The sequence below is a fragment of the Mauremys reevesii genome, linkage group 2 (assembly GCF_016161935.1).
Source record: "Mauremys reevesii isolate NIE-2019 linkage group 2, ASM1616193v1, whole genome shotgun sequence".
Classification (NCBI taxonomy): domain Eukaryota; kingdom Metazoa; phylum Chordata; order Testudines; family Geoemydidae; genus Mauremys; species Mauremys reevesii.
In genome coordinates this window covers 78,891,231-78,913,396 of record NC_052624.1, presented here as the reverse complement: position 1 = coordinate 78,913,396, position 22,166 = coordinate 78,891,231, and the positions used below count along the sequence as shown (strand labels likewise).

General features: G+C 40.7%; 1 protein-coding gene across 17 annotated transcripts in view; it reads left to right on the top strand.

The window, feature by feature from the left end:
• Window positions 1-15,816, top strand: part of CPNE4 (copine 4) — a 420,479-nt gene extending 404,663 nt beyond the window's left edge. For 15 of the 17 annotated variants that reach the window (XM_039525586.1, XM_039525585.1, XM_039525590.1 and 12 more), the window contains 4 exons: window positions 674-725; window positions 5,209-5,342; window positions 8,780-9,016; window positions 15,257-15,816. In XM_039525586.1, coding sequence (XP_039381520.1) covers window positions 674-725; window positions 5,209-5,342; window positions 8,780-9,016; window positions 15,257-15,388 — 555 coding nt within the window. In that variant the 3' untranslated portion in view covers window positions 15,389-15,816. Of the gene's footprint in view, window positions 1-673; window positions 726-5,208; window positions 5,343-8,779; window positions 9,017-10,693; window positions 10,742-15,256 lie in introns of all 17 variants that reach the window. The other 2 variants (XM_039525597.1, XM_039525598.1) reach the window with 2 other exon arrangements.
• The last annotated feature ends 6,350 nt before the right edge of the window (window positions 15,817-22,166 follow it).

Genomic DNA, 22,166 nt, shown 5'->3' with positions numbered 1-22,166 from the left:
GGTGGTTGAGGCTTGGGTTCTTTGTTATTTTTTTTTTATTTCCCTACCCCTGGTTCAAATTTAAACACCAACCTATCTCAGCTTCATCAATGTATTTATTTGTATTTTTTCCATCATCATAATAGGCCAGATTATGATTTTCTGATTCACACTGGGGAGCAGTTACTCCTTCCCCCAACCCCCCCGTAATCCCATTGGTTTCATACGAGTAACTGCTCATCAGTGTGAATGAGGGGTTTACTACACACCCAAAGTTATTTTAATAGTGATTTTACAGTGTAGCATAATCTTCTTTAACTCTCATCTTTCAACTGGAGAGAGCATGTCTCTCAATGTGTCCTGAAATCTAGGCCATTCTTTTGTGACAGATGTTGGCAGTGCCGTTTCTGCAGTGTATTTACTTAAGTTCTCATGTGCTGAAGTGTTTTTTTATATTCTCTTTTTTGTTTTTTGTCAGCAGCTACTTCTTTGATTCCAGCAAATTTTCTTGTCTCTTCAGCTCTGCAGGGAGCTCCAACTCACTCTGCATTTCAAATTGATTGGCTCCAAGTTTAAAAGATTCCTGTGGTTTAACACAGAAAGCGTGTAATGGGTGTTTGGAAACTGAAAGACAACTTGGAATCGTTTTTCTGAACTAAAGTCTGATTCTTTTTTCCTTTTTGTCAATGTGTAGGTCTCACATGACTTTGCAATCAACTTTAATGAAGACAACCCAGAATGTGCAGGTAACACTTGCATTAAGGAAAGCAGATTGTTATACTTCCACCATATGCAAAGTGGCGAGTGATTTTAGGAGCTTCAACTTGTAGTGTCCAACATGAGATGCCTGATTTTTAGAAAGTGCTTAGCCTCTACACTCTGAAAATCAGGTTGTTTTTAAAGTATGTCAAGTTGGACACCCAGTAACTGAGGCTCCCAAAATCACTCAACACTTTTGAAAACTGAGTTTCCAGTGTTTCCTTATTTTTGCCCGGATACTCATCTCTGGTTAAGGGAAACACTGCACAGCTCAGGATGGTGGGAGATGCAAAGGCAGTCTCTGCACTCCGTGGATCCAGGGCCATCTGTGTGCACGGCCAGTCCCCTGACATAATTTGACTGCTGTAAATCACACCAACCGCATGTGGTGTCAAGGGCTCTGAACAGCAGCTGTGGATCACTGTGGCATAAGACACTCCTGATCATATCCCTTTCTCTTAGTTACTCCAGCGATGCAGCACAACTTAGTCCCAACACAATGCGGAATTTGGGCCTTTGATTTCTAGCTAACAGCTGAAATTTAAAAATAGCACTTATTGCTAATCATCAATAGTTAAAGGATAAAATTGTTGATTAGATTTTGATAAATGTGTTGTAGTTATAAGTGATGGGCAGTAATGATTGATGCTTTTACACTAATACGTAGTGACATAACTCATTGCTTACTTTGTACAAAGTATTAGAGAGAGAGAGAGCACACTAGAGATTTAGAATATTCTCTTTTTATCAGCAGAGGAGGGAGTATTGAGGGATCCCATGAGAACACATAAGAACGGCCATTCTGGGTCACACCAATGGTCCATCTAGCTCAGTATCCTGGCCAGTGAAAAGCAAAGGGACAGGAGAGACATTCTGTAGTTGTGGTCTGAACTTACCATTGGCTTGTTTATTTTGTTAGTTTTTTTGTTATTTGTTTTACTTTGTCATGTTCTGTATTTAGGACTCAGTCATCTAATCAATATTTAGAATGCAGGGATATTTAAGACTGAGAGGCGTAGGAAGACATGGTGCAGCGTGGGAACGTCTGAGAGAGAATTTTAAAACCACACTCAAAAAACCCTCCAAAAAATCTCAAAAGGGCTTATCAAGTATAGCATAGTGGCTTACATGTTCTGAACTTCAAATCAGAGTGTGAGTTCTAGTCTTGCTTAGCCAACAGCCGGGTGGGTGACCTTGGGCAAGCCCCTTCACTTCTCTTTGTCCCATTTTCCCCATCTATAATACAAAGGTGCTTATCTCCTTTGTAAAGCACATTGAGATTTACTAATGGCAATTGCTATATAAGAGCTAGGTATTGTTATTATTCAGTTCTCCTTGGTACCATTAAAAATAATTCCAGTGGGATGAAAGTGAGAGAGAGAGACCACAAAGCATCCAGTTTAATCATTTGTTGCAACTCCCCATTGCTTGCCACTGACTCTTCATTAATTCCTGAACCAATTATTCTGTGATCTCTCGTTCAACTTCCTTAAATACCCTATATTTTAATTGTCAGAACCCCAATATATTCTGTAACGAGATGGTGCTCCTGGGAAAAAAAAGGTGAAATAAAGAATGGAAGGGCCCCATTTTTTCTCTCATAATTTATTTTATACTTACAAAAATCACAGAAAACACAGCTAGTTCTTGCCTAATGCTTTTGGTGCAGACCAATAAATTGATGACTCCTATAGTGAAAAGGTATTCTTTTGATTCACTTAGAAGTAAAAAAGGAAATCCCATTTTGTATGTGAATAGCAAACTGTCACTGGCCACTAGGGTACACTGACATCAGGATAAAAGTTAAAGTGTCATTCTATTCTGAATAGTGACTGAGTAAAGATCACATCTCCTTACTCAGAAAATCATCAGCTAAAATAATGTTTATTGGTTTTTACGCCTATTATCACTTTAAGCTAACACAGCTAAGGAAGTAGGAACTGGATTATTTTCTTAGTTGCACATGAGCAGAATTTCTTACTAAGTTCCAATCAGTCACACCTATGCAAACCCATTAAAACCACTGAAAACTCTTAAGGATGCACAGCTGTAACAGAGAGCACCATTTGGCCTGCAGAACCTTTATTATTGGTGGTCATGCATGAGATGGAAGGAAACCCAGCTTGATTCTTTGAGTGCACAGTAGGTTTGCAGGCTAGCATTTAAAAAAAAACGTTATTTGTAAACTAAGCACATTTGATATGGAAATCGTTGGGGCAAACAATAAATATTGAACCCCATGATGCCATTTTGTACCGAGTCACTTTTTAGAGGAGAAGCAAGCTTTGAACACTCTAGGTATTTAAAGTCAATTGGTTTTGTGCGTGCTCACACACTATTTATTGTTTGAGAAAGAAAGAGATTGTAGAGCCTGCAATCCGAGCAATTAGCTTTGCTTTCCTTTTGTATAGCTCCACACACACTCTCTTTGCATTTAAATAGCATACTTTATCCAAGGAACTCAAAGTGTATTACAAACCTTTATGAATTACACTGTGAACAGGGCCGGCTCCAGACCCCAACGCGCGCTTGGGGCGGCGTCCCACGGGAGGGCAGCAGGCGGCTCCGGTGGACCTCCCGCAGGCATGCCTGTGGAGGGTCCGCTGGTCCCGTGGCTCTGGTGGACCTCCCGCAGACGTGCAGGAGGTCCAGCAGAGCTGTGGGACCGGCAACCGCCAGAGCGCCCCCCGCGGCGTGCCGCCCTGCTTGGGGCGGCGCAAATCCTAGAGCCGCCCCTGACTGTGAAGTAAGTTGTGTCTAAGTTAACAGGGCAATCTGAAAAACAAAGGGATGTCCAAGGATGACAAACAATCTAAGAGGTAATAAACTTTAGACTAAAAGGGGCATTTTATTATAATATGACAGGAGAGTAAATATTTTCTGATGGGTATTACTTGACGATATATGCGAAAAAAGGTATAGTTGGTATACCTTCCCCTTTCCTGGTTCAGAGAAACCCTTTGAAATATACCAGACTACATGGGATAGGATTTATTTTTGTGTATTTTAATAGCTTTTTATTAATAAATATAATATATGCACAAACTTTATATTTTGTGTTTTTATCTTAATAAAATTGGAAGAGACAATATGTATATCTGGATCAGATCCTCATTGGGTTTAAAACTGGGTGTTAAGCAAAGGGACCCCCGAGACAAAGGACTTCTGCCCTGCTATGTGTTGTCCTATCTAATTTAACCTCTCTGGAGTTACTGGGGAAAAGTTTGTAACACTTAGTAGTAGGCTTACAGTCTAACCAGTAATCACAGCCAGAATTAAAGATCATTCTTTTAACTTGTAGTGCTGTAAGTGGCAGGGAAAATAAGCTCAGTAGGTACATAACTGTCTAAAAATCAAGATGTTCTATTCTCCATAGTATTTGTTTAATGTAATTACAGCCTCCTTTGATTTGTTATGGTTGTTTATTGGGTCATTTTCCACAAGTTCCATTGAGAGTTCCTCTTAGGAACAAGATCAGTTTAGGATCTTAGTGAAATAACATCACTGTTCAGCCTCCTTCTTCAAAGTTCTTTGGGCCTTCACTTTCTTACTAGCCCTCTAGCCTTGTGCTTTGGGAGTTCTAAATTTTGAAACTACTGCACTTTGCATTAACACACCAGGAAATTCCTATTCTCAAGGGCAAGGAGCTGAAAATACCAATACCTGAGCTCCAATCTTTACACGGTGTCTGCAGATATAATTTACCTTGATCTGCCTAAGTTCCCACTTCCCAAGGATGAAAAAAGAGTGACACCATGTCCAAAAATGGCTCCTTCTTCATCAAGACCTGGTGACTAAAGTACATTTTGCAATAGACAGCAAAGTGCCTGTCTGTTTCCTTTTAGCTTTTACACTTTTTGCTCAGATTGAGATTTAACTTGTGAGAACCATTATTCAAATTAACCCTGAAAAAATATTTTCCATAGCACCAGGGAAAAGTATTAACAAAGAGGGAGCCTGCTGATCGCTGCTTTGATGAAGCAGAAGTAAATCTTTCTCTAAAAAGAGAGAAAACTGTCAAAGGGGTATCATCTTTTCATCACTAAAGTCTATATTCCTTGAGTATACATATTCCTGGTGCCCAAGTGATCACTAGCGTCTATACTGAAGATTATGAGTCTAATGCATTTGCAAATTGTGCATGTTAACTCCAACACAGTACAGCTAATCCCTGCAAAATGTATACTAAGTGCTGTTAGTAAGGAGAAGAGCAGGGTAATGAATTATACATTACAAAACAGCTACAGCAGGTCAGGGCAGCTGGACACAGCTTCTTTGAAACCATCTTGCAAATTCACAACTGTACAGAATAAATTGACTGAGGCAGTTTATTCCTCATGTGTTAGAATTGCACCAACTCATTTAAAAATTGATCAAGAGTCTTTAATTTGCAACTTAAACATGGTACCAGATATGTGCTCCTTGTTACCTTCCTTCTTAACTTTCTCTGCTTGCTCATTTTTATCTAAGGGATACAAGGAGTCGTTGAAGCGTATCAGAGCTGCCTTCCTAAGCTACAGCTTTATGGGCCGACAAACATTGCTCCCATCATCCAGAAGGTGGCTCAATCAGCCTCGGAGGAGACTAACACCAAAGAGGCATCGGTAAGAATAGCAGCAAACTGCAAGCTATGCTAGGACCTATTTGTCTTGCTATATATTGGAACTTTGCTTGGCAGTCATGATCTGGGTCATTTTAATATACCGATATATGAATAATTTCTCAATGCTGCTATATCTTAGCAGCCTCCATAAATGTCTTCACATAAGACAAATAGAATCAGGGTCACATAGGCCCCTGTACTTGACATTTTCTCTGATAAATATTCCCAAGCTCAGTTCTAAAACCTGCTTTTTTCTCAATCCAATATAATATCAATTGTGGCATGATGTCATATGAGGAAAGATTGGACCTGATCCTCAGCAGGGATAAGCTGGTTTAGTTCCCTGGAAGTCAAATGGCTACCCTTGAAGCCAATGGAGCTATGTCCATTTACATCAGCCTGGGATCCGACCCAGGAGTCTAAAAACCTTTCTGTGACTAGCTCACAAAGCTGTGTGAGATGCTTGGACAGGAGGTGCTATAGACGTGCACAGTGTTGTTATCATTGTTTTATACGTGGATAAATAATCACACAGGAGAGGCCAAATGATATGCTCAAGGCCCACAGTTGGTCGTGGCAACTGTGCCAGACCCTGACACAATGATCCTTACGCCAGTATTTCATGACAAACATCCCACAGAAAAGACACAGAGCTCCATTCATTGACCGAGCACTCAAAGGTAAATCCCTGCTTGCCCACCATTCCTACTAATCATCTGTCATTTTTATACAGTGTGGGCATTTTCTTCATATTGCCTGCCATTTTTTTCTGTTTTCACATTCTGTCTTCACCATGTTACAGCGTGATTTCTGCCAAACCACTTGATAGCCAGTAGATCATTGATGCAATTGCACTAGATGCTTAGATACTAGAGTGATGGGCGCTACAAATGATTAGGAGGTACAGCTTTTATTTAGAACTTACTGATTTGTAAGAATGAAAGAGCCATTTTGGAATGAAGTGGCCTGATTCTCCACTGCCTTTCACCTCATGCAGCCATTTGTATCTGTGCAAAAGCAGTGCAAAATGCTCCCAAATCAGGATGGCGGCATTTTGTGTTCACTTTGCACAAGTGTAAATGACAGCATAAAGTGCAAATAAATAGGGGTAGGCCCTAAATATGTTTGATCTTAGGAGGCAAAGGGTTAAAAAAGATGGCCATGTCACAGAGCCCATGCTGGAAGCTCCTTTGTTTCCCTGGGATCATATTCAACTATGGCTGTAGAACTTTGTTTGCTTTTCCCATCATGAAGTGTTCTGTTGCTTTTAATAATAGTAAGAAAAGTCTGCACCTCTCCATTTGTGATAAGACCCATGACAGTTTCTTTCAGCTGAAAGGCCTAAGTACAGAATTTATTTTAAATGTGATTGAAATGCACTGTACTTATTCTCCCTCTGCCCAGCAGGACTCAAAATGAGGGAGGGAAAATGTTAGTGCTGTGAAGCATCATCTACAATTGGATCTGAAAAATGTGCCGGAATAGCATTGATGTTGGAGTCAGAGATGAAAGAAATTCTTGCATGCCTCTGAGGGGAAGAGGACTGCACTATATATCATACCAGAACAGATCTGTACAATGGCACCATTGTCATCACCACAGCTAAGGCTTTCCCAGAGTTTTCTTCTTCTGTCTGGTATATAGCTGCAGTGGTGTTCTCCACGCAACAGTTTTAAATAGAATTGTTTAATGCAGAGGAAGATGAATGAATTATGGCATAGTATAGTCCTTGGGGGCTAGACTTCTTAAAAGAATCCACTTAGGGTGACCAGATAGCACGTGTGAAAAATTGGGATACTTCTTTTTTCAAAGAGGAAGGGGTAGTTGCATACATAAGACACAGCCCATAATATCAGGACAATCTCGATATTATGGGGACATCTGGTCACTCTAAATCCACCAGACAGAGTCCATCTAGTCCCAGGACATTCCGCTGAGAGTCTGAAGACTGGGCTCTCTTCTCAATTCTCTTACTGAATTAGAGTGTGACAATAAGCAAGTTACTTCACCTCTCTGTACTTCAGTTTCCTCGTCTATAAAATGAGGATATTAATGCTTAACCACCTTTGTTAAGGGGCTCTGGATGAAAACTAGTGCATGTGTAATAAATAGTATTATTATATTGTATTCAATTTTCATTTAAAATATAACTATAATCACTGCTCCATAGTTGAGCTGTCCAGGTTGAGAGGATGGCTGCTGACCAAAATATAGAACACTGTGGGCTGTATTTCACACACCGGGCTCCAAGGATCTATCATATCCATGTTTAGATAGAAAAGAAAAAAAACGCATTTATTTTACTTTGCAGCATGACTCTTCAGGGAAAAAAAATCTTTGTGTATTTTGGTTTTCACACACGAGAGGCAATGAATGTGTGTGTGCGCGCGCATTTTATATATGGATAATATTACAGCTCAACTTTAACTGTATGGAGTTTCTCTGCTTTGTTCCCATGCGCACCATGACTCAGTTCTACTACTCCCTATGCAGGAATCAGTTTCCTTGTAAAGTAGTCAGCCTTGTAAAGAATCAGTTTCCTTCCTAAAGTGCATCCCGGCTGCCGCGCTGTCTGGAAAGGCCCAAGTGAGAGTCATTCTTCCTCACTTATCAAATGAATCCCATTGCATCTAGTTCAGTGTAACTCAGAGTAGGGAAAGGAACTGACAAATGCACTAAAATGCTTAATCTCTTTTAGAAACCTGAGAATGACTTAACCTCTCCTCAGGGTTTGACAGTGGATTTGAAAAAGTTTCTCATTCTCTCTCCACTCCCAAGTCCTGGAGGAGCCCTGTCACACTTCTGGACAAACTAGGAACCTTCCCCATGCATTAGTCCTCCCCTGAGTGCCAAGCCTCCATTGGGCAGAAAGCTGCACTCACCCTACCTACCTGACAGCAATGTTGGCTCCCTAAACAGAGCTGTTGTGATCTCCATAACAGTTCTTCCCCAGCTTCAGATACTGGAATGCAGCATCTGTCTCTGCCTCTTTTCTCCTTCCATTGGTTCTCAGCAAAAGAGTGTAGTGAGAAACCATCAGCAGAGGAAAGTGAGTCATGTAGGGATCACAAGCCAAGGGGGAGCGAGACCAGTCAAGCCTCCAAGCAAAAGTCCTGACAACTGCCATGTTCCTAGAAGCCAGGAATCCACCATTCTCCTCAACATAATATTCCTCTTGGCTTCCCCTACCTCCTGGAAATTAGCCAAACCCCAGGTAAAAAAACCTGAAGATAATCTAGGGATCACCCCAATGGAGGTTGATTCCTGTGGGATGCAGTCCACCTCTGAGAACATTTCTTTTTTAAAAACAGACTTTGTCCAAAGCCATGGTTTATGGTTGCCATAAACGTGCATTAGAAAAATGGAGGAAGCTTAAGATAAAGGTTTATATAACCAATGACATTTTCCCCTGCTCTTCTCTCCTTTCCCAACCCGCAGCAATATTTCATCTTGCTGATTCTGACAGACGGCGTGATCACAGACATGGCTGACACCCGGGAGGCCATCGTTCATGCCTCCCACCTGCCTATGTCAGTCATCATAGTTGGGATTGGAAACGCCGATTTCAGCGATATGCAGATGCTAGATGGCGACGATGGGATTTTGAGGTCCCCCAAGGGCGAGCCTGTTCTTCGAGACATCGTCCAATTTGTGCCATTTAGGAACTTCAAACATGTAAGACGGATTTTCAGTCTGTTCAGTCTAGAGGCTGCGTTTCAGAGTCTGCTCTTAGCTTAGATTGAAACAAGAACTCGAGTGCGCCAGTCCCAGCAAAATGGCAGCATTTTATTTTGAAAATGAAATGGAATAAAAATGCATGAGAGAGAAGGAAAAAAAGAGAGGGGAGAATAACTATATTTCAATGGGACATTGAGGTGTCTCCTGTTTGGTTACAATATGAGCCCTCAGTTCTGTATTTCTCAGTTTTTCTCCTCTCATTTATATTTGTCCTGATTTATTTTAAACCTCTGTTTTACTTCCTTCTCTGTTTGGCTCTCGTCCCTGAGGCCTATAGTATACCCCAGATTGGTCGTTTCCACATAGAGACTGGAATCACTGTGAATTTGAGCTCACACGGTTTACGCCAGATTGTTTCCTTGTCAGAATTCAGACCCCTAAACCAGCAGAGGCAGGACCATCCATGGAGAGGGCCAGTGATTCCTTGTTGCCTCCTCCCACCCCCGCTCCGTCTCCCCAAACTCTGTGTAAGCATGGCACCTTGAATCCACTACCAGCCACTATTCCCCAGAATGCACCCTTAGGGGATGTGGGGCGGCGGGGGAGGGGGGATACATTATGAAAAGGGTAAAGTGGACCAGCTTTAACTTACCTGTTAAAACTGATGGGGGAACATGGCAATGGGGTGCAGCCATGCCCTAGCCCTGCACACTCCCGTCCCCAGTCACCACCTCCTATGTGGTAGCACCTGAAACTCTGAGCATCAGCCCTGACTTTCTTCAGGGTCAGGGAAACTCAGGCACCATGTCACAGAAGCAACTCTTCCATATACAATGATGCTTCACAGGATCCCATTATTGTGTGTGTGTGTGTGTGTGTGTGCGCGCATCAACTTTCTCTTATTTGTCTTCAACTCTCTCTCCTCTTTACCTCTTCTGTTCTTTCTCTGGCCTATTTTCTCTCTCTTTCCCTCTTCTTTGTCTGTCTCTCCCCTTTTTCCTTCCTACCTTAGTAAATCTGCTTCCTGTCTTTCAGCAGCAAGGAGCCTATGTTTTCATTATTTAATTCTGACTAGTTCTTTCCACTGTACTGTATCCTATTAACTGAATTTCTTTTTCTTTGTGGAACAGACCTTTCCATGCAGATCCTATATACTAGTGAACCACAGTTCTGGATTTATCTCCACCAAAGGTTATGTTGATTTTAGGATTGTTGAGGGCCTATTACATCTATGGGTTGTTCTGTGTCTCCAAATACGTGTCTCTTGCTTACATTTTGTTGCCCTCTGCTTTTTTATTACCAGAAGGAGATTCTCAGTTCATCTTATCCTCTTCCAAATCTCATTTTGCCACATTTTAATGAGAAACACACATCCCTCCTACACTCACAAGGTCCCATTGCGACATTCTCCCCAATCTCACAGAATAACCTGGTTTCTCTCGTCTCTCCAGCTTTAGTTTGGGGTAAACTAAGATTCCTGGGGGCAGATCCTCAGCCAGTCTAAAACTGTCAGACCTCCACTGAAGTCGTCAGCTGATGATCTTCCCCTGAAGGTGTAGTTGTATCCATTACTTGTCAGCTATTACTTGTCAGTGCTACTAAGCCAGTTATTAAATAGAAGCTTTAACAAGGTGTGATCGTGACCTGCTCATAATTCAAAATTCCCCTCTACAGTGTGCAGCTTTTCACTCTAGATGCAGTGTATTTTGAAAGCATTGAAAGGTAAGTTATTTGAGTTGATACTAGCCCTCCTTTTAGTTAGTTGAAAATATGTTTCCATGAGGAACTGGCAAAGCCAGCTTCTTTTCCTGTTTTTAGTGCCATATTGTGACTTTAGGACAGAGCTGAAATCATCCTTGATTGATCCTGACCATTGCAATTCTTTCTGGACACTGAATATATTGTGCTGCTGCTAACTTGTGAGAGAGTCTGTGATCTTCATTGCCAGTTGTGGGTAAACTACAAGTATCTGTTGTCTTTAGTAGTTTTAGGTTAACTTTCAGAAATTTGAAAGGGTAGCAATCTTGGAAAGTTATTTTGCTCATTAAAAGAAGAGAAACTTGGTGTCTCTCTCTCTAGATATACACTATATTCTCTCCATATCAGAAGAACCCACGTAACTTATAAAGCATGGTATTCAGTCTCTTTATTAAGATCTTGAGTGTCTCAGCTTAACACTTTAAGGTGCACAGATACCAGTGTAATAGGTGCAAAATAAATGCTTGTGATAACCACCTCTTGATGAATCTCCTTATTACAGGAAGTACCCAAGATAATGTTTCTATTAGCAAGGTGCCTACATTTGGACAATACTAGCCTAACTGAAAATCTACCTCATGGGTCTAACATTAGAATAACTTGTTGGATCACTATAATTACAGGAGAAAGAGGTGAAGTCTGGAAAGGAGAGTCAGTAAAAATGAGCATATAAAAATCGATCCCTTGGGGCAGGTCTTGATCCAGAAATGCACTTAAGCATATTCATAACTTTCAGCACATAAGTAGTCTCATTTAAGTGATTGAGATTACTCACAAGCTTAAAGTTAAGTATATGCTTAAATTCTTTGCTGGATCAGGACTTTTGTAGGAAGTGAGTATTGTCCTTTGGTAGTGTTCATAGTCATTTTAATACCAACTGTATAATTTCATTATGAAGGCCTAGTGCTACGAGGTGCTACGTTCTTCCTGCATGTTGTCACTTAGCACCTTGGAGGATAAGATTTTTATATATGTACGTTCTTCAGCACAGGGACCTTGACTTTTAGACTAGTCTCTCCAGGGTAATGCACACCTTTGATGCTGTAGAAAGAATTATAATAGTGGTGGTTCTTAGCAAATCCTAGAATCATGGGGCTTTGATAACAACCCAGGTAGTCACTACAGTTAAAAACAATTGTCCACAAGTATTGTGCATCTTGACTAGATTCCACATTTAGCCTGACTGCTATGGGGTAACATGAAAATAAAGAGAAAAGATGTTTTCTCTGGACTGAACTGAATTTCTGTCCTCCAGAATTATCATCATCCAAACATTTGTGTGTCATTCTCTAATAAAAGCAGAACAGTGATGCCCATGAACAATTGCCAAAATGTATAAGAATATGAAAATCGTGTGTAACTAATGGCATTCTGCAATGGAGATTTTAAGCACTGAATTTTTCAGCCTTATGGACTCACAATAGATGTACCATGCACAAATCTGATGCAGCCTGTGGATCGTTTTCCATTTTCCGTTGTGTTTAATCATAAAGCCTAACAACTGTGACTTAATAACACATATCATGGAAGAGTGTGGAAAGCCAAGCCCCTGCCTCTACAAGGAGCAATGTTTTGTACTATGCTTTGTAATTAAAGATTAAGCATGGTGAGCCTCTAGATCTGAATCAAAGCCATTTGTAATATATACCAATTATCATCAGAGGGAAGTATTTTCCCACTGCTGGCTGAGTTGATTGTTGTGTATTAACCATCAATTGAGAAGTATTCATCTTGAGTTGTTTGTTGCTACAGTGCTGTTCAAGCATATCATTAAATGCCGGAAAAATGTTATAGTGAAAATTAATTTATCATCTGTGTTAAATTCCTATGAAGAATAACTCTTATTTTTCATCATTGATGAAGTGCCATTGGAGCGCATTTGCTTTACCGACCAAAGACATAAATAAGGTGTTATTCTCATTTACACAAAGGCCTCTTTACACCACTTTGGCCTTAAAGTGGGTGCACATTGCCAAAGCAAGGAGAATCAGGCCCATGATCCATACACTGACAAACTTACCAGCTAGGGGCCCCAGTTCTGGAATGAGATCCACTAGAATGGACTCCTGTGTCCAGGCTTGCCCCACTGAAGTGAATGGGGCTCTGTAATGTGAACCCACAAGAAAGGGTCCATTTACAGAGTTGATGCTTTCATTAAATAAAACCGACACTAACAGAGAGAAGAGGTGATGATGTGGTGGGGCAGGCGTATTGGTATTGAACTGATTTTCAGAAGTTTTGAATGACACCCCCACCCCACATTGAAGTCAGTAAGAGCTGCTTTGAAAACTGAGCCATGTAAAGCCCTGTAGATTCTTGGGTTTGCATTGCACATGTTGTGTTAGTTCTTTTGCCTTTCTGTTCTTTATATGAGTCTATTTGTGTTAATTTAGCCCGGAAGTGGCGGTCAGTGTAGTAACAGCTCTTGCGTATTTGGGGAGAATTTTCCAAAATTCTCAGCCCTGGCCTAAATTTGCTGCTTTTCCACTAAAGTCAATAGGTGTTTTCTATTGATTTCAGTGGGAGCAGAGTTAGGCCATTGCTGAACACTTGTGAAAATGCCACATTTGTCCTTCGAAAGGGTTAATACTTAAGGGCTTTGTAACTTCTTATACCTCGAAAAAATATATGTACGTGTGCTGTCCCCAGAAGGGTTTGTTTTGCCTTGTCTGTTTGTTTATGCAGAAGTGTCTCATGCAGATTTCAGTCCAAATGTCATAATGTGAAGCTATTTCCCTTTTATTTTTTATTTTTTTTCTGTTTTAAATTTTTTTTTACATTACCAGTAAAGTACAAGAACTTAAAATGCAGATATTAGTTTTGCTTCCTCTAATTTATGCCAGGATTTCCTCATTATTTATATACTTTGTTACTATTAAATTAATCTAAATTAACTGCATTATTCTGTACCTTTGGATTGGCATGTTTATACATATAAGTAAATGCACAGTATACTTCCTGTATGAATGAAATTCTAAATATGCGGTGGGATAAGCATCTGAACCAATGACAGAGAGGAGGAGAATAAATCAGGGGTTGTAATTTGTTCATTTCTGACAGTGCAGCTTATATCGTGAACCTAAAATATTGTCTAGAAAGAGTGATGAGGGGAGAATCTATTAGCCAAAGAAAAGAAGTTAAATACCCCAGGGCTACAGCCCTTGAATACTCCCTTGCAAGAGTCGCCTTGCTTAAGAAGAGAGAGTCAGGCACCTGTGCTTTGCAATTGCTGTTGCTGTCAGTTCAGTAATGCTTGTACCTGATTTAGAGCCCATTCCAGTTCCACTGACGTCTGTGGGAGCCTTTATGATGACATTAATGGGAGTTGGATCAGGCCCCTTATCAAAACTAGTGGAGTACTGGAAATAGGCATATTGAAAAGCAGGGCAGGGTTGGCCCCTTAATGCATGGGTAGTGAGACTCTGTTTGGGCACAAGGGTCTGTCTCCTGGTTCTAATTGCAGGATCGGGGCCTTGGTTTGTCATCTTAATAACAACCCCACAATAGGCCTCGATATTTGCTCTCTCAGCCAGGATGTTTGAAGCTGTCCTTGGCAAAATCCTACTGTATTTACAATAAGGAATTGCGATCATGCATGCCAGCCTTTTCTCAGGGTAGCAATCTCTAATGACAATGTGTGGCCTGTGCACATGCAGACGGTCACCGCTATGCAATCTCTCTGCATTTAAGGGTCTTTGAATGAAAATATGTAGCACGTGCAGAGACACTGCCACTAGGTTAGACCCGTAATTTACATTTGGGTTGTTTTAAGGCTTCATGAAGCCTATCAGTGAAATGTTTTTCACATTTGTTTTAATTTCAATAAAAACATTTTTATTTGAATTTAAAACTTCCCCCAGAACGTAAACAGAGGCTTCCCTTTCACATGGTTGACTTTGAATGCAGTGGAGTTGCTCACATGCTTAACATTAAGCTTTTGCATAAGTCTTTGCAAGATTGGAGCCTAAAAGCTAAAGTGAACCTAACTCGTTGAGTTTTATTGTCTAGGAGGGTAAACAAACATCAGGAATGGTGAAAAGTAAAGTACTATAGTCTTTTCACATTCTTTTAAATCCTCTTCAATTTGACAGTGTTATAGTTAACACAGACAAGAGAGTTTTGACCAGGCAATCCCTTTAGGTCTGACTTGGCACTCTCATGGACAGCAGTCAAGTGAAAATATACAGTGGTACAGCAGTTGCAAGGTAACGTCCTCATCCCACACTCAGAACTGAGCAGGTGGCAGGCTGGGCAAAGCCTTGATGACTTTAGTGAGGCTTTGTGCAGGTGCAGGAGTCTGCCGACACAGAATCATTTGCAGTATTAGGCCCTGAAATAGTGTCATGTATTTTGATAGCTATCGGTCTGCTTTTATTCCATGCTTATGACCATGAACTCCCAGCGCCTCTGGTTATAAGACCAGCCGGCACCTTTTGCACAGCAACAGGTTAACACTGTGTTTTCTACCATTTCCTGCAGGCATCCCCAGCTGCACTAGCAAAAAGCGTTTTGGCTGAAGTTCCAAATCAAGTGGTGGACTATTACAATGGCAAAGGGATTAAACCAAAATGTATGTCAGAGTACGAGTCTTCCAGGACACTAGCGCCATGAACTTCCCCGCACACTTTTACAGAGCTCAAAACTGCTACTACTACAACTACTGTACTTTAAAACAAACAACAAAATAGCACGTTTTGGTGATTTTTAACTAAAATAATTTTTTTTGCATGTGTAGCCTAAAGGCTTGAATCTGTTAAGCAGTTGTTATTGTTGAAAACTTTTTATGAGAAGAAGGAAACTAACTCTTTACAGCATGTCGCCTTGAAATAAAAAGTTATCTGTATCTGGTTTTTATACAGGTTTGTTGAAATTTTGCTAAATTTCTTATTATCTTTCCACTGTAAAGCATTTTGAAACATTTGAGAGCGGATAGCCAAAATATCTTTGGTTTTATCTGCTGCGAAACGAAAGATTTTTCAAAATGGCAGATGCATGAACTGTATTTTGCATGTTTAAAATAAAAACAACACAGTTTTGCAGTTGTTGTCTTTATTTCTCTCTTGCCACAAAGTTGCCTGCTCTAAACCCTGTACTCAGCACACTGTACTTCAAGGAAAGAATAACCAAAGCATTCCAAGACACTTCTGAAAGAGTACGCTCCAAAGCATGGACAGTTCTAATGACAGCAGCTTATAACGGGGGTGCCCAAACTAGCCCAGCCAGCCTCTGCGTCACTGGCAACTTGTCAAGAGCCCAAGGGCATATCGGATTAGTGTAACATCAGCAGACTATAGCTGCATTCATCTTTAATATGGAGGTATGGTCCTCGAGGACTACATGTGCTTAAGTGCCATGTTCCATCTAGATCCACGCGACTTGACTGGCTGGTATGTGGGCAACATTTTGGCCACCTTTGATTTATAATCAGGCCTGGTTTTTGAGTTGTTTTGTTTGTATTTTTCATTTCACTCACAATACCGAATTTTTGCGTGGAGCACTATCCGAGACAGATGTTGCATGGCCTAATTTTGACAAAGAAAATAGCTTGAAGGCTTCCTTGGTACAGAGTTTGCCTGTATACAGTGAAAAAGCTGTTTTATACCAGAAGACTATTAGACCTACTTTTTTAATGGGGTGAGGGAGGAAAATAACAAATTGTGTTTAGATTTAGAATCTCTCCATTTACAAAAAATCAGGTTATGATTTCTAGTGTCTGAGGTCTAACATCTGGTTTTGCAAAATACACAGCAGCTAAACACACAACCTGTTAAAGGATGATGGTGAAATTTTGGCCAAAAATAGCTATTTAGGGTGAGACATTTTTCCTAAGCCCTTAGTATCCTAAGGAAAAGGATAAATGGACACAAATCAGACATTAGGAATGGCAATATACAAAAACCTGTAGGAGAACACTTCAACCTCCCTGGCCACACAATAGCAGATTTTAAGGTGGCCATCCTCCAAAAAAAAAAAAAACAGACACCTCAGAGCGAAACTGCTGAGCTCCAATTCATTTGCAAATTTAACACATCAGTTTTAACTAAACAAAAAAAGACTGAATGGAATGGCTTGCAGAACCAGTTCCTCCTCCCTCCCTTTTTTTCACACACTGCTGCTGAACACACTCCCCCCCCTCCTGATCTGATCTAACCTCTCTATCTCTAGCCTTGCTTTGCTTTTATATATATACCACACCTGCCCCTGGAAATTTTGCTGCTTCAGAAAGAAGAAGTTCACCACCACGAAAGCTCATGCTGCAATGCATTAGTCTATCTATTAAGGTGCCACAGGATCTTTTGCTGCTTAACAAGAACAGAACTAACACGGCTACCCCTCTGATAGTATTAACCTAACTCTGCTACCATTGAAGTCAATGAGAGTTTTGCCATTGACTGCAACAGAATCAGGCTAATGGTGAGTGCTTTGGAAAATTCCACCCTTACTCTGTAGGTTTTTTAAAATGTGTTTAAAAGCATGGATTTCTCCTTAATATATGGTTTTAGTTTTCTTGTTTTCATTTAAAAATACTTTCCAAAGAATCGGTTTTGATAGATGGTTTGGTACCATTCGATGAAGATAATGTATATCTGTAAACTGTGTCCAGCACATTTCACTTCTATTCCATCTGTGTCCTTACAGAGTAATTTCTCTAACTGCCTATTAAGTATTCCTTCAGGTGATCTGATGTTGAACAGCAGAGATATCTGTTGGCCAATTTTACTTGGTCATAGGTGTTAAATGTCTATAGATGTCCCAGGCGATAGATCTCAAATCCAGTTTTTCATTTAATGGTTGACTGTGCACTTAGGGTCTGTGTCAGCTGATATCAGCTAACACCGGTGTGCAGCAGATCTCTCCCTCCAGGGTTGTATTTTTGCAAGAAAATACAATGATTTCTCCTATCATAGACTACCCAGCTCTGCCAACACATCTCATTACTGACCTATAACCCCCTGGCTTTCCCAGGTCTGATTTTCCTCTTATTTTGGTCTTTTTTTCTACTTCCAAAGGAAGCCTTGTCAGCTGAGTGGTTCAAGCACAGAACTGGAATTCAGTAGTTCTGTGTTTCTAGCTTTGTCACTGATTTATTGTGTGATCTAGGGCAAGTGGTTTAATTTCTTTGTGCTTTGGTGTCCTTATCTGCAAAGTGGGATGATAACTTGTAAGGAGTTGAACCACAAAGGAGTGTTGTGTGACTTAATTCATTAATTTTTGGAAGATGCTTTGAGATCCTGAATGGCAAGGTGCTATACTCAGTTAAAGAAAACATTTTTTCATGACCTACAAATGTAATAGCCAATTTCTTTTTCTTGTCAAGATCTTTCGTCAACTTATAGAGAAGAAACTATATCAGTGCACATTGACTGCATATAGCAATACCTGCTGCTTAACTAAAAGGGTGAGATGGTAGAGGGACAATGAGTGAGAACCAAGAGAATAAATTCACTTTTTTTAAAGGGGGGAGTTAGTAGTATCAAGTGCTAAAGCTTCTCTAAATAATGATCAGTAGTATTTTGCTACCTAACTAACTCTGTCAGAATGACACAAATACACAAAATTTGGAAGAGATGTAAACCAAGTGCATCAGGGCTTAAACCAATCTCTATTAGCGATCAGGATGGGACCCATGTGAAGAGCACATTTATCTACTGTGGGGCTCTTACACCTTCCTCTGAGTATCTCTACGCAGCAGCTGAGCAGGGTGATTTGCAGCAAGGGTAAAAATACGTGTGCTAGCTCGGACCGAGCCACTGCCTAAAAATAGCAGGGTGGCTGCAGCAGTATAGGCTGTGGCTCCGGCTAGCCATCCTCCTCTGTATCCCGGGGATTGGACGGGATTGCGGCTAGCCCAAGTTGCCACCTGGGTGGCTGTAACCAGACTGCTATTTTAGGTGCTAGCTCAAGCAGAGCTAGCATGTGTATGTCTACCCACACTGGAAATTACACCTCCCAGCTGTTGTGTAGACATATCTTAAAGCATCTGGTTCTGGCCATAGTTGGAGACAGGATACTGGACTAGATGCACTGCTGGTCTGATCCAGTCTAGCAGTTCCTATGATCCTATCTATTGGTATTGCACCTATTTTTTGTTCAACAGAGTCAATGTTTAGATTCATAGAGTCTAAAGCTAGAAGGAACCATTATGATCATCTAACTCACCTACTGCACATTTACCATAGCCACCTTGGTATTCCATGTCACACATGACATAATATAGTACTGTTTTGCATATCTCAACCTCCATAGATGTTTGGGAACTCCAGGTTCAGTTAGTAATGCTTGGTGGGTGGGGAGGGGAGTTGGTCTACACCATGATTTCGCAGCTTATGGGGTGGTGAGCCTGGGTTGGGGAATGGGAGGCAGGGGTCACAACTCTCCTCCCTTTCTTCATGTACAGATGGGAAGGGGAATCGTGACTCTTTCTTTTGTGGTAACATGAGGTCCCAGGATGGAAAGGGGTGGGAACCACTGATCTACACGTTTACATGTTTACTCTTTTGAATTTTTCCTGAAGATACCTATTTTTCAATTGTTAGACGTGAGTAAGAAAGATGAAGTGCAGTGAATATCTGAGACAGCTAGAGCCATTCTTGCAGTCTTCTTCTGTGCTGTGCACATTGGTTTGTGCAGTGGAGACAGAAATCAAATAGCATCTCCTTTCTTTATAAGATACTGTCCACCTCAGTGCTCAAGGCTCCAGATTTCAGCTAGTCATTCCTTTTTGCTCATTGTTGCTTTTCACAGACAAACACAGTGAACCTTGTCTTGAGGGATCAGCAAAAAATTGATTTCCTAGTAAACGTATTCTGGCTGAACCAAACTGTAACCAAACAGATTTTGTGGTTACCCTGAAGTGGTTACTTACATTAGGTCAGGAGGTCACTTACTGGAGGTGTTTGTGATGGGTTCCCCCCAGGATGCCACCTGGAACTGGGGTACCACTGAGCCCTATGACCCAACTGCCTGGGCTCCCTCTCTCACTGTGCTGCTGTGACAAGCTGCAGACCTGCTCCCGGTTCTACACTTCCACTAGCATTCACACAGGTAGGGACACACCCAGCTGCAATTACATGCAGGCTCTCTGACTAGCGGCTGCATGAACTAACAGTAGAAAGGCTAAAGCCAAGGTAACTTTCAGCTCCCCAGGCATGCACTCCCTCTGAAGCATAAACCCAAAATTATACCATCTTGCACTACATAGGGAACTGTACAGCATAAACTCATAGAGTTCGCCCCCACACACACACACGCAATGTGGAGAGGAATATGCAACAGCCTTTGCCCCTTCAGCTATGATTTCCCATGCACTTCACTCTAACTCACTAGTTTAGATAAAGCAAAAACAAGTTTATTAACTACAAAAGATAGATTTTAAATGATTGCAAGTGACAGCAAACAGATCAAAGCAGATTACCTAATAAAAACACAAACTAAGTCTAAGATACTAGAAATATATTATATGAATTAGCAAATTCTCACCCTGGCTGATGATACAAGCAGGCTGCAGATTCTTAAGGGACAAGCTGCACTTGCTTTACAGCTTGGAATCCCCAGGTCTTTCAGACACAGGCTAGAAATCCCTTTTAGCCTGGGTCCAGCACTTGCCCCTGTTCAGTCTTTGTTTCTCAGGTGTTTCCAGGAGTCTTCTTGCATGGGGAATGAAGAACAACAGATGATGTCACTCCGTGCCTTATATAGCTTTAGCATATGCTGGGAACCCTTTGTCCCAAACTTAGTTTGTGAAAAAACACTGACATCCCAAGATGGAGTCCAGAATCATGTGACCTGGTCACATGTCCTTATAGAGTCATAGCAGCCATTACTTACAGGCTGTCTGGAGTGTTCTCAGGAAGGCTCACCAGGTGGTAGATAAGCTTTTCTTAAGACCTATTGTTTTCTTTAATGGGTTAATACCCTGAATAGTCCCTTCCCAACCAGCTATCTAGACTCGTGGGCGTCACCCGGGTGTAAGTACATTTAAAATACAGATACATAGTCAATATTCATAACTTCAGATACAAAAATGATACATGCATACAAATAGGATAACCATATTCAGCAAACAGTAACTTTTCCCATGACACCATCTTGTACAACATGCATCATTATTATACTCTAAGCATATCGTAATAATAGCACTATGAAGAATACGTGCTGCAGTGTCACAGTGTTATGTTTAGGTTCCACAATACACCTCTACCTCGATATAACGTTGTCCTCGGGAGTCAAAAAATCTGACCGCGTTATAGGTGAAACCGCATTATATCAAACTTGCTTTGATCTGCCAGAGCACTCAGCCCCCCCTCCCCCGCCCCCGGACACTGCTTTACCACATTATATCCGAATTCGTATTATATCAGGTCGCATTCTATCGGGGTAGAGGTGTTTATGATTACCTAAGTACCAGCTTTGAGATATTGGTTGTTGAAACAGATACCATATACTGTAGTGTATAAATTGTCTATCAATTTCACATATATTGGAGACTGTATGTGAAAGTTTCATGAGAAAAATCACAGAACCTGCAGATCTTTCTATTGGTTGAACAGAATAAAATTTTGAGTTCTGAAAAATACATAGCCATCACCAGTAATTGAATGAAAAAGAGTTTGCAGTTCAGGTTTCAAACAGCAAACTCTTCTGCCTCAGTGTATAGCAAAAGCATCCTATATTACACATAAGTACTTGAAAAAGCACATGCACACTCTTACAAATCAGCTAGAAATCCCCATCAGTTCATTTACCTACAGGGATTCCAACATGTAAAATGATCACGTCACCAAATATAAGTAATACATGAGTTGATGTGAGACGATGTGCTGAAAGCATAATTAGCCATATGGCAAAAGCGTTTTAATTTGGCTTTGAGAAATAATTTATTACTCAGAAAGGCCCAGTTCAACAGATACTAAAGGCTTTGTGATGAGCAATATCATTAAATGTACAAATATAACTCACGAATTAGTATTTCTCACATTTCCTTTAATTCAATTAGAGTTTCAGGGTGACCATTCTGCCTAAAGGTTGGACAGGTCAGAATTCTCTGTGCATCCTTTGAGCAAACTCTGACAAGTCTCATTCACAGTCCTTAATTCATAAATGTATCATTTTAATGTCTGAGGGTCCTCTATCAGGGACGGTATCCTGTCCTTGGGGGACAATCAGTTATCTAAAATCTCTTCTTTTTCTGTCTACTCTGATCCTGAGTCCCTATTTTCTGTCTCAAAATTCTGTCCATTGGTCTGTTCACAATAGTCAAAGATATTTATAATCACAATTGGTTTAATACACACATTAAAATCCATAATTCATAAATCAGGTCATGGGCCAAATTCTCCCAGTTACATGAGCAAAACCTCATATTCTAGGGGAAAAGCCATAGTAATAC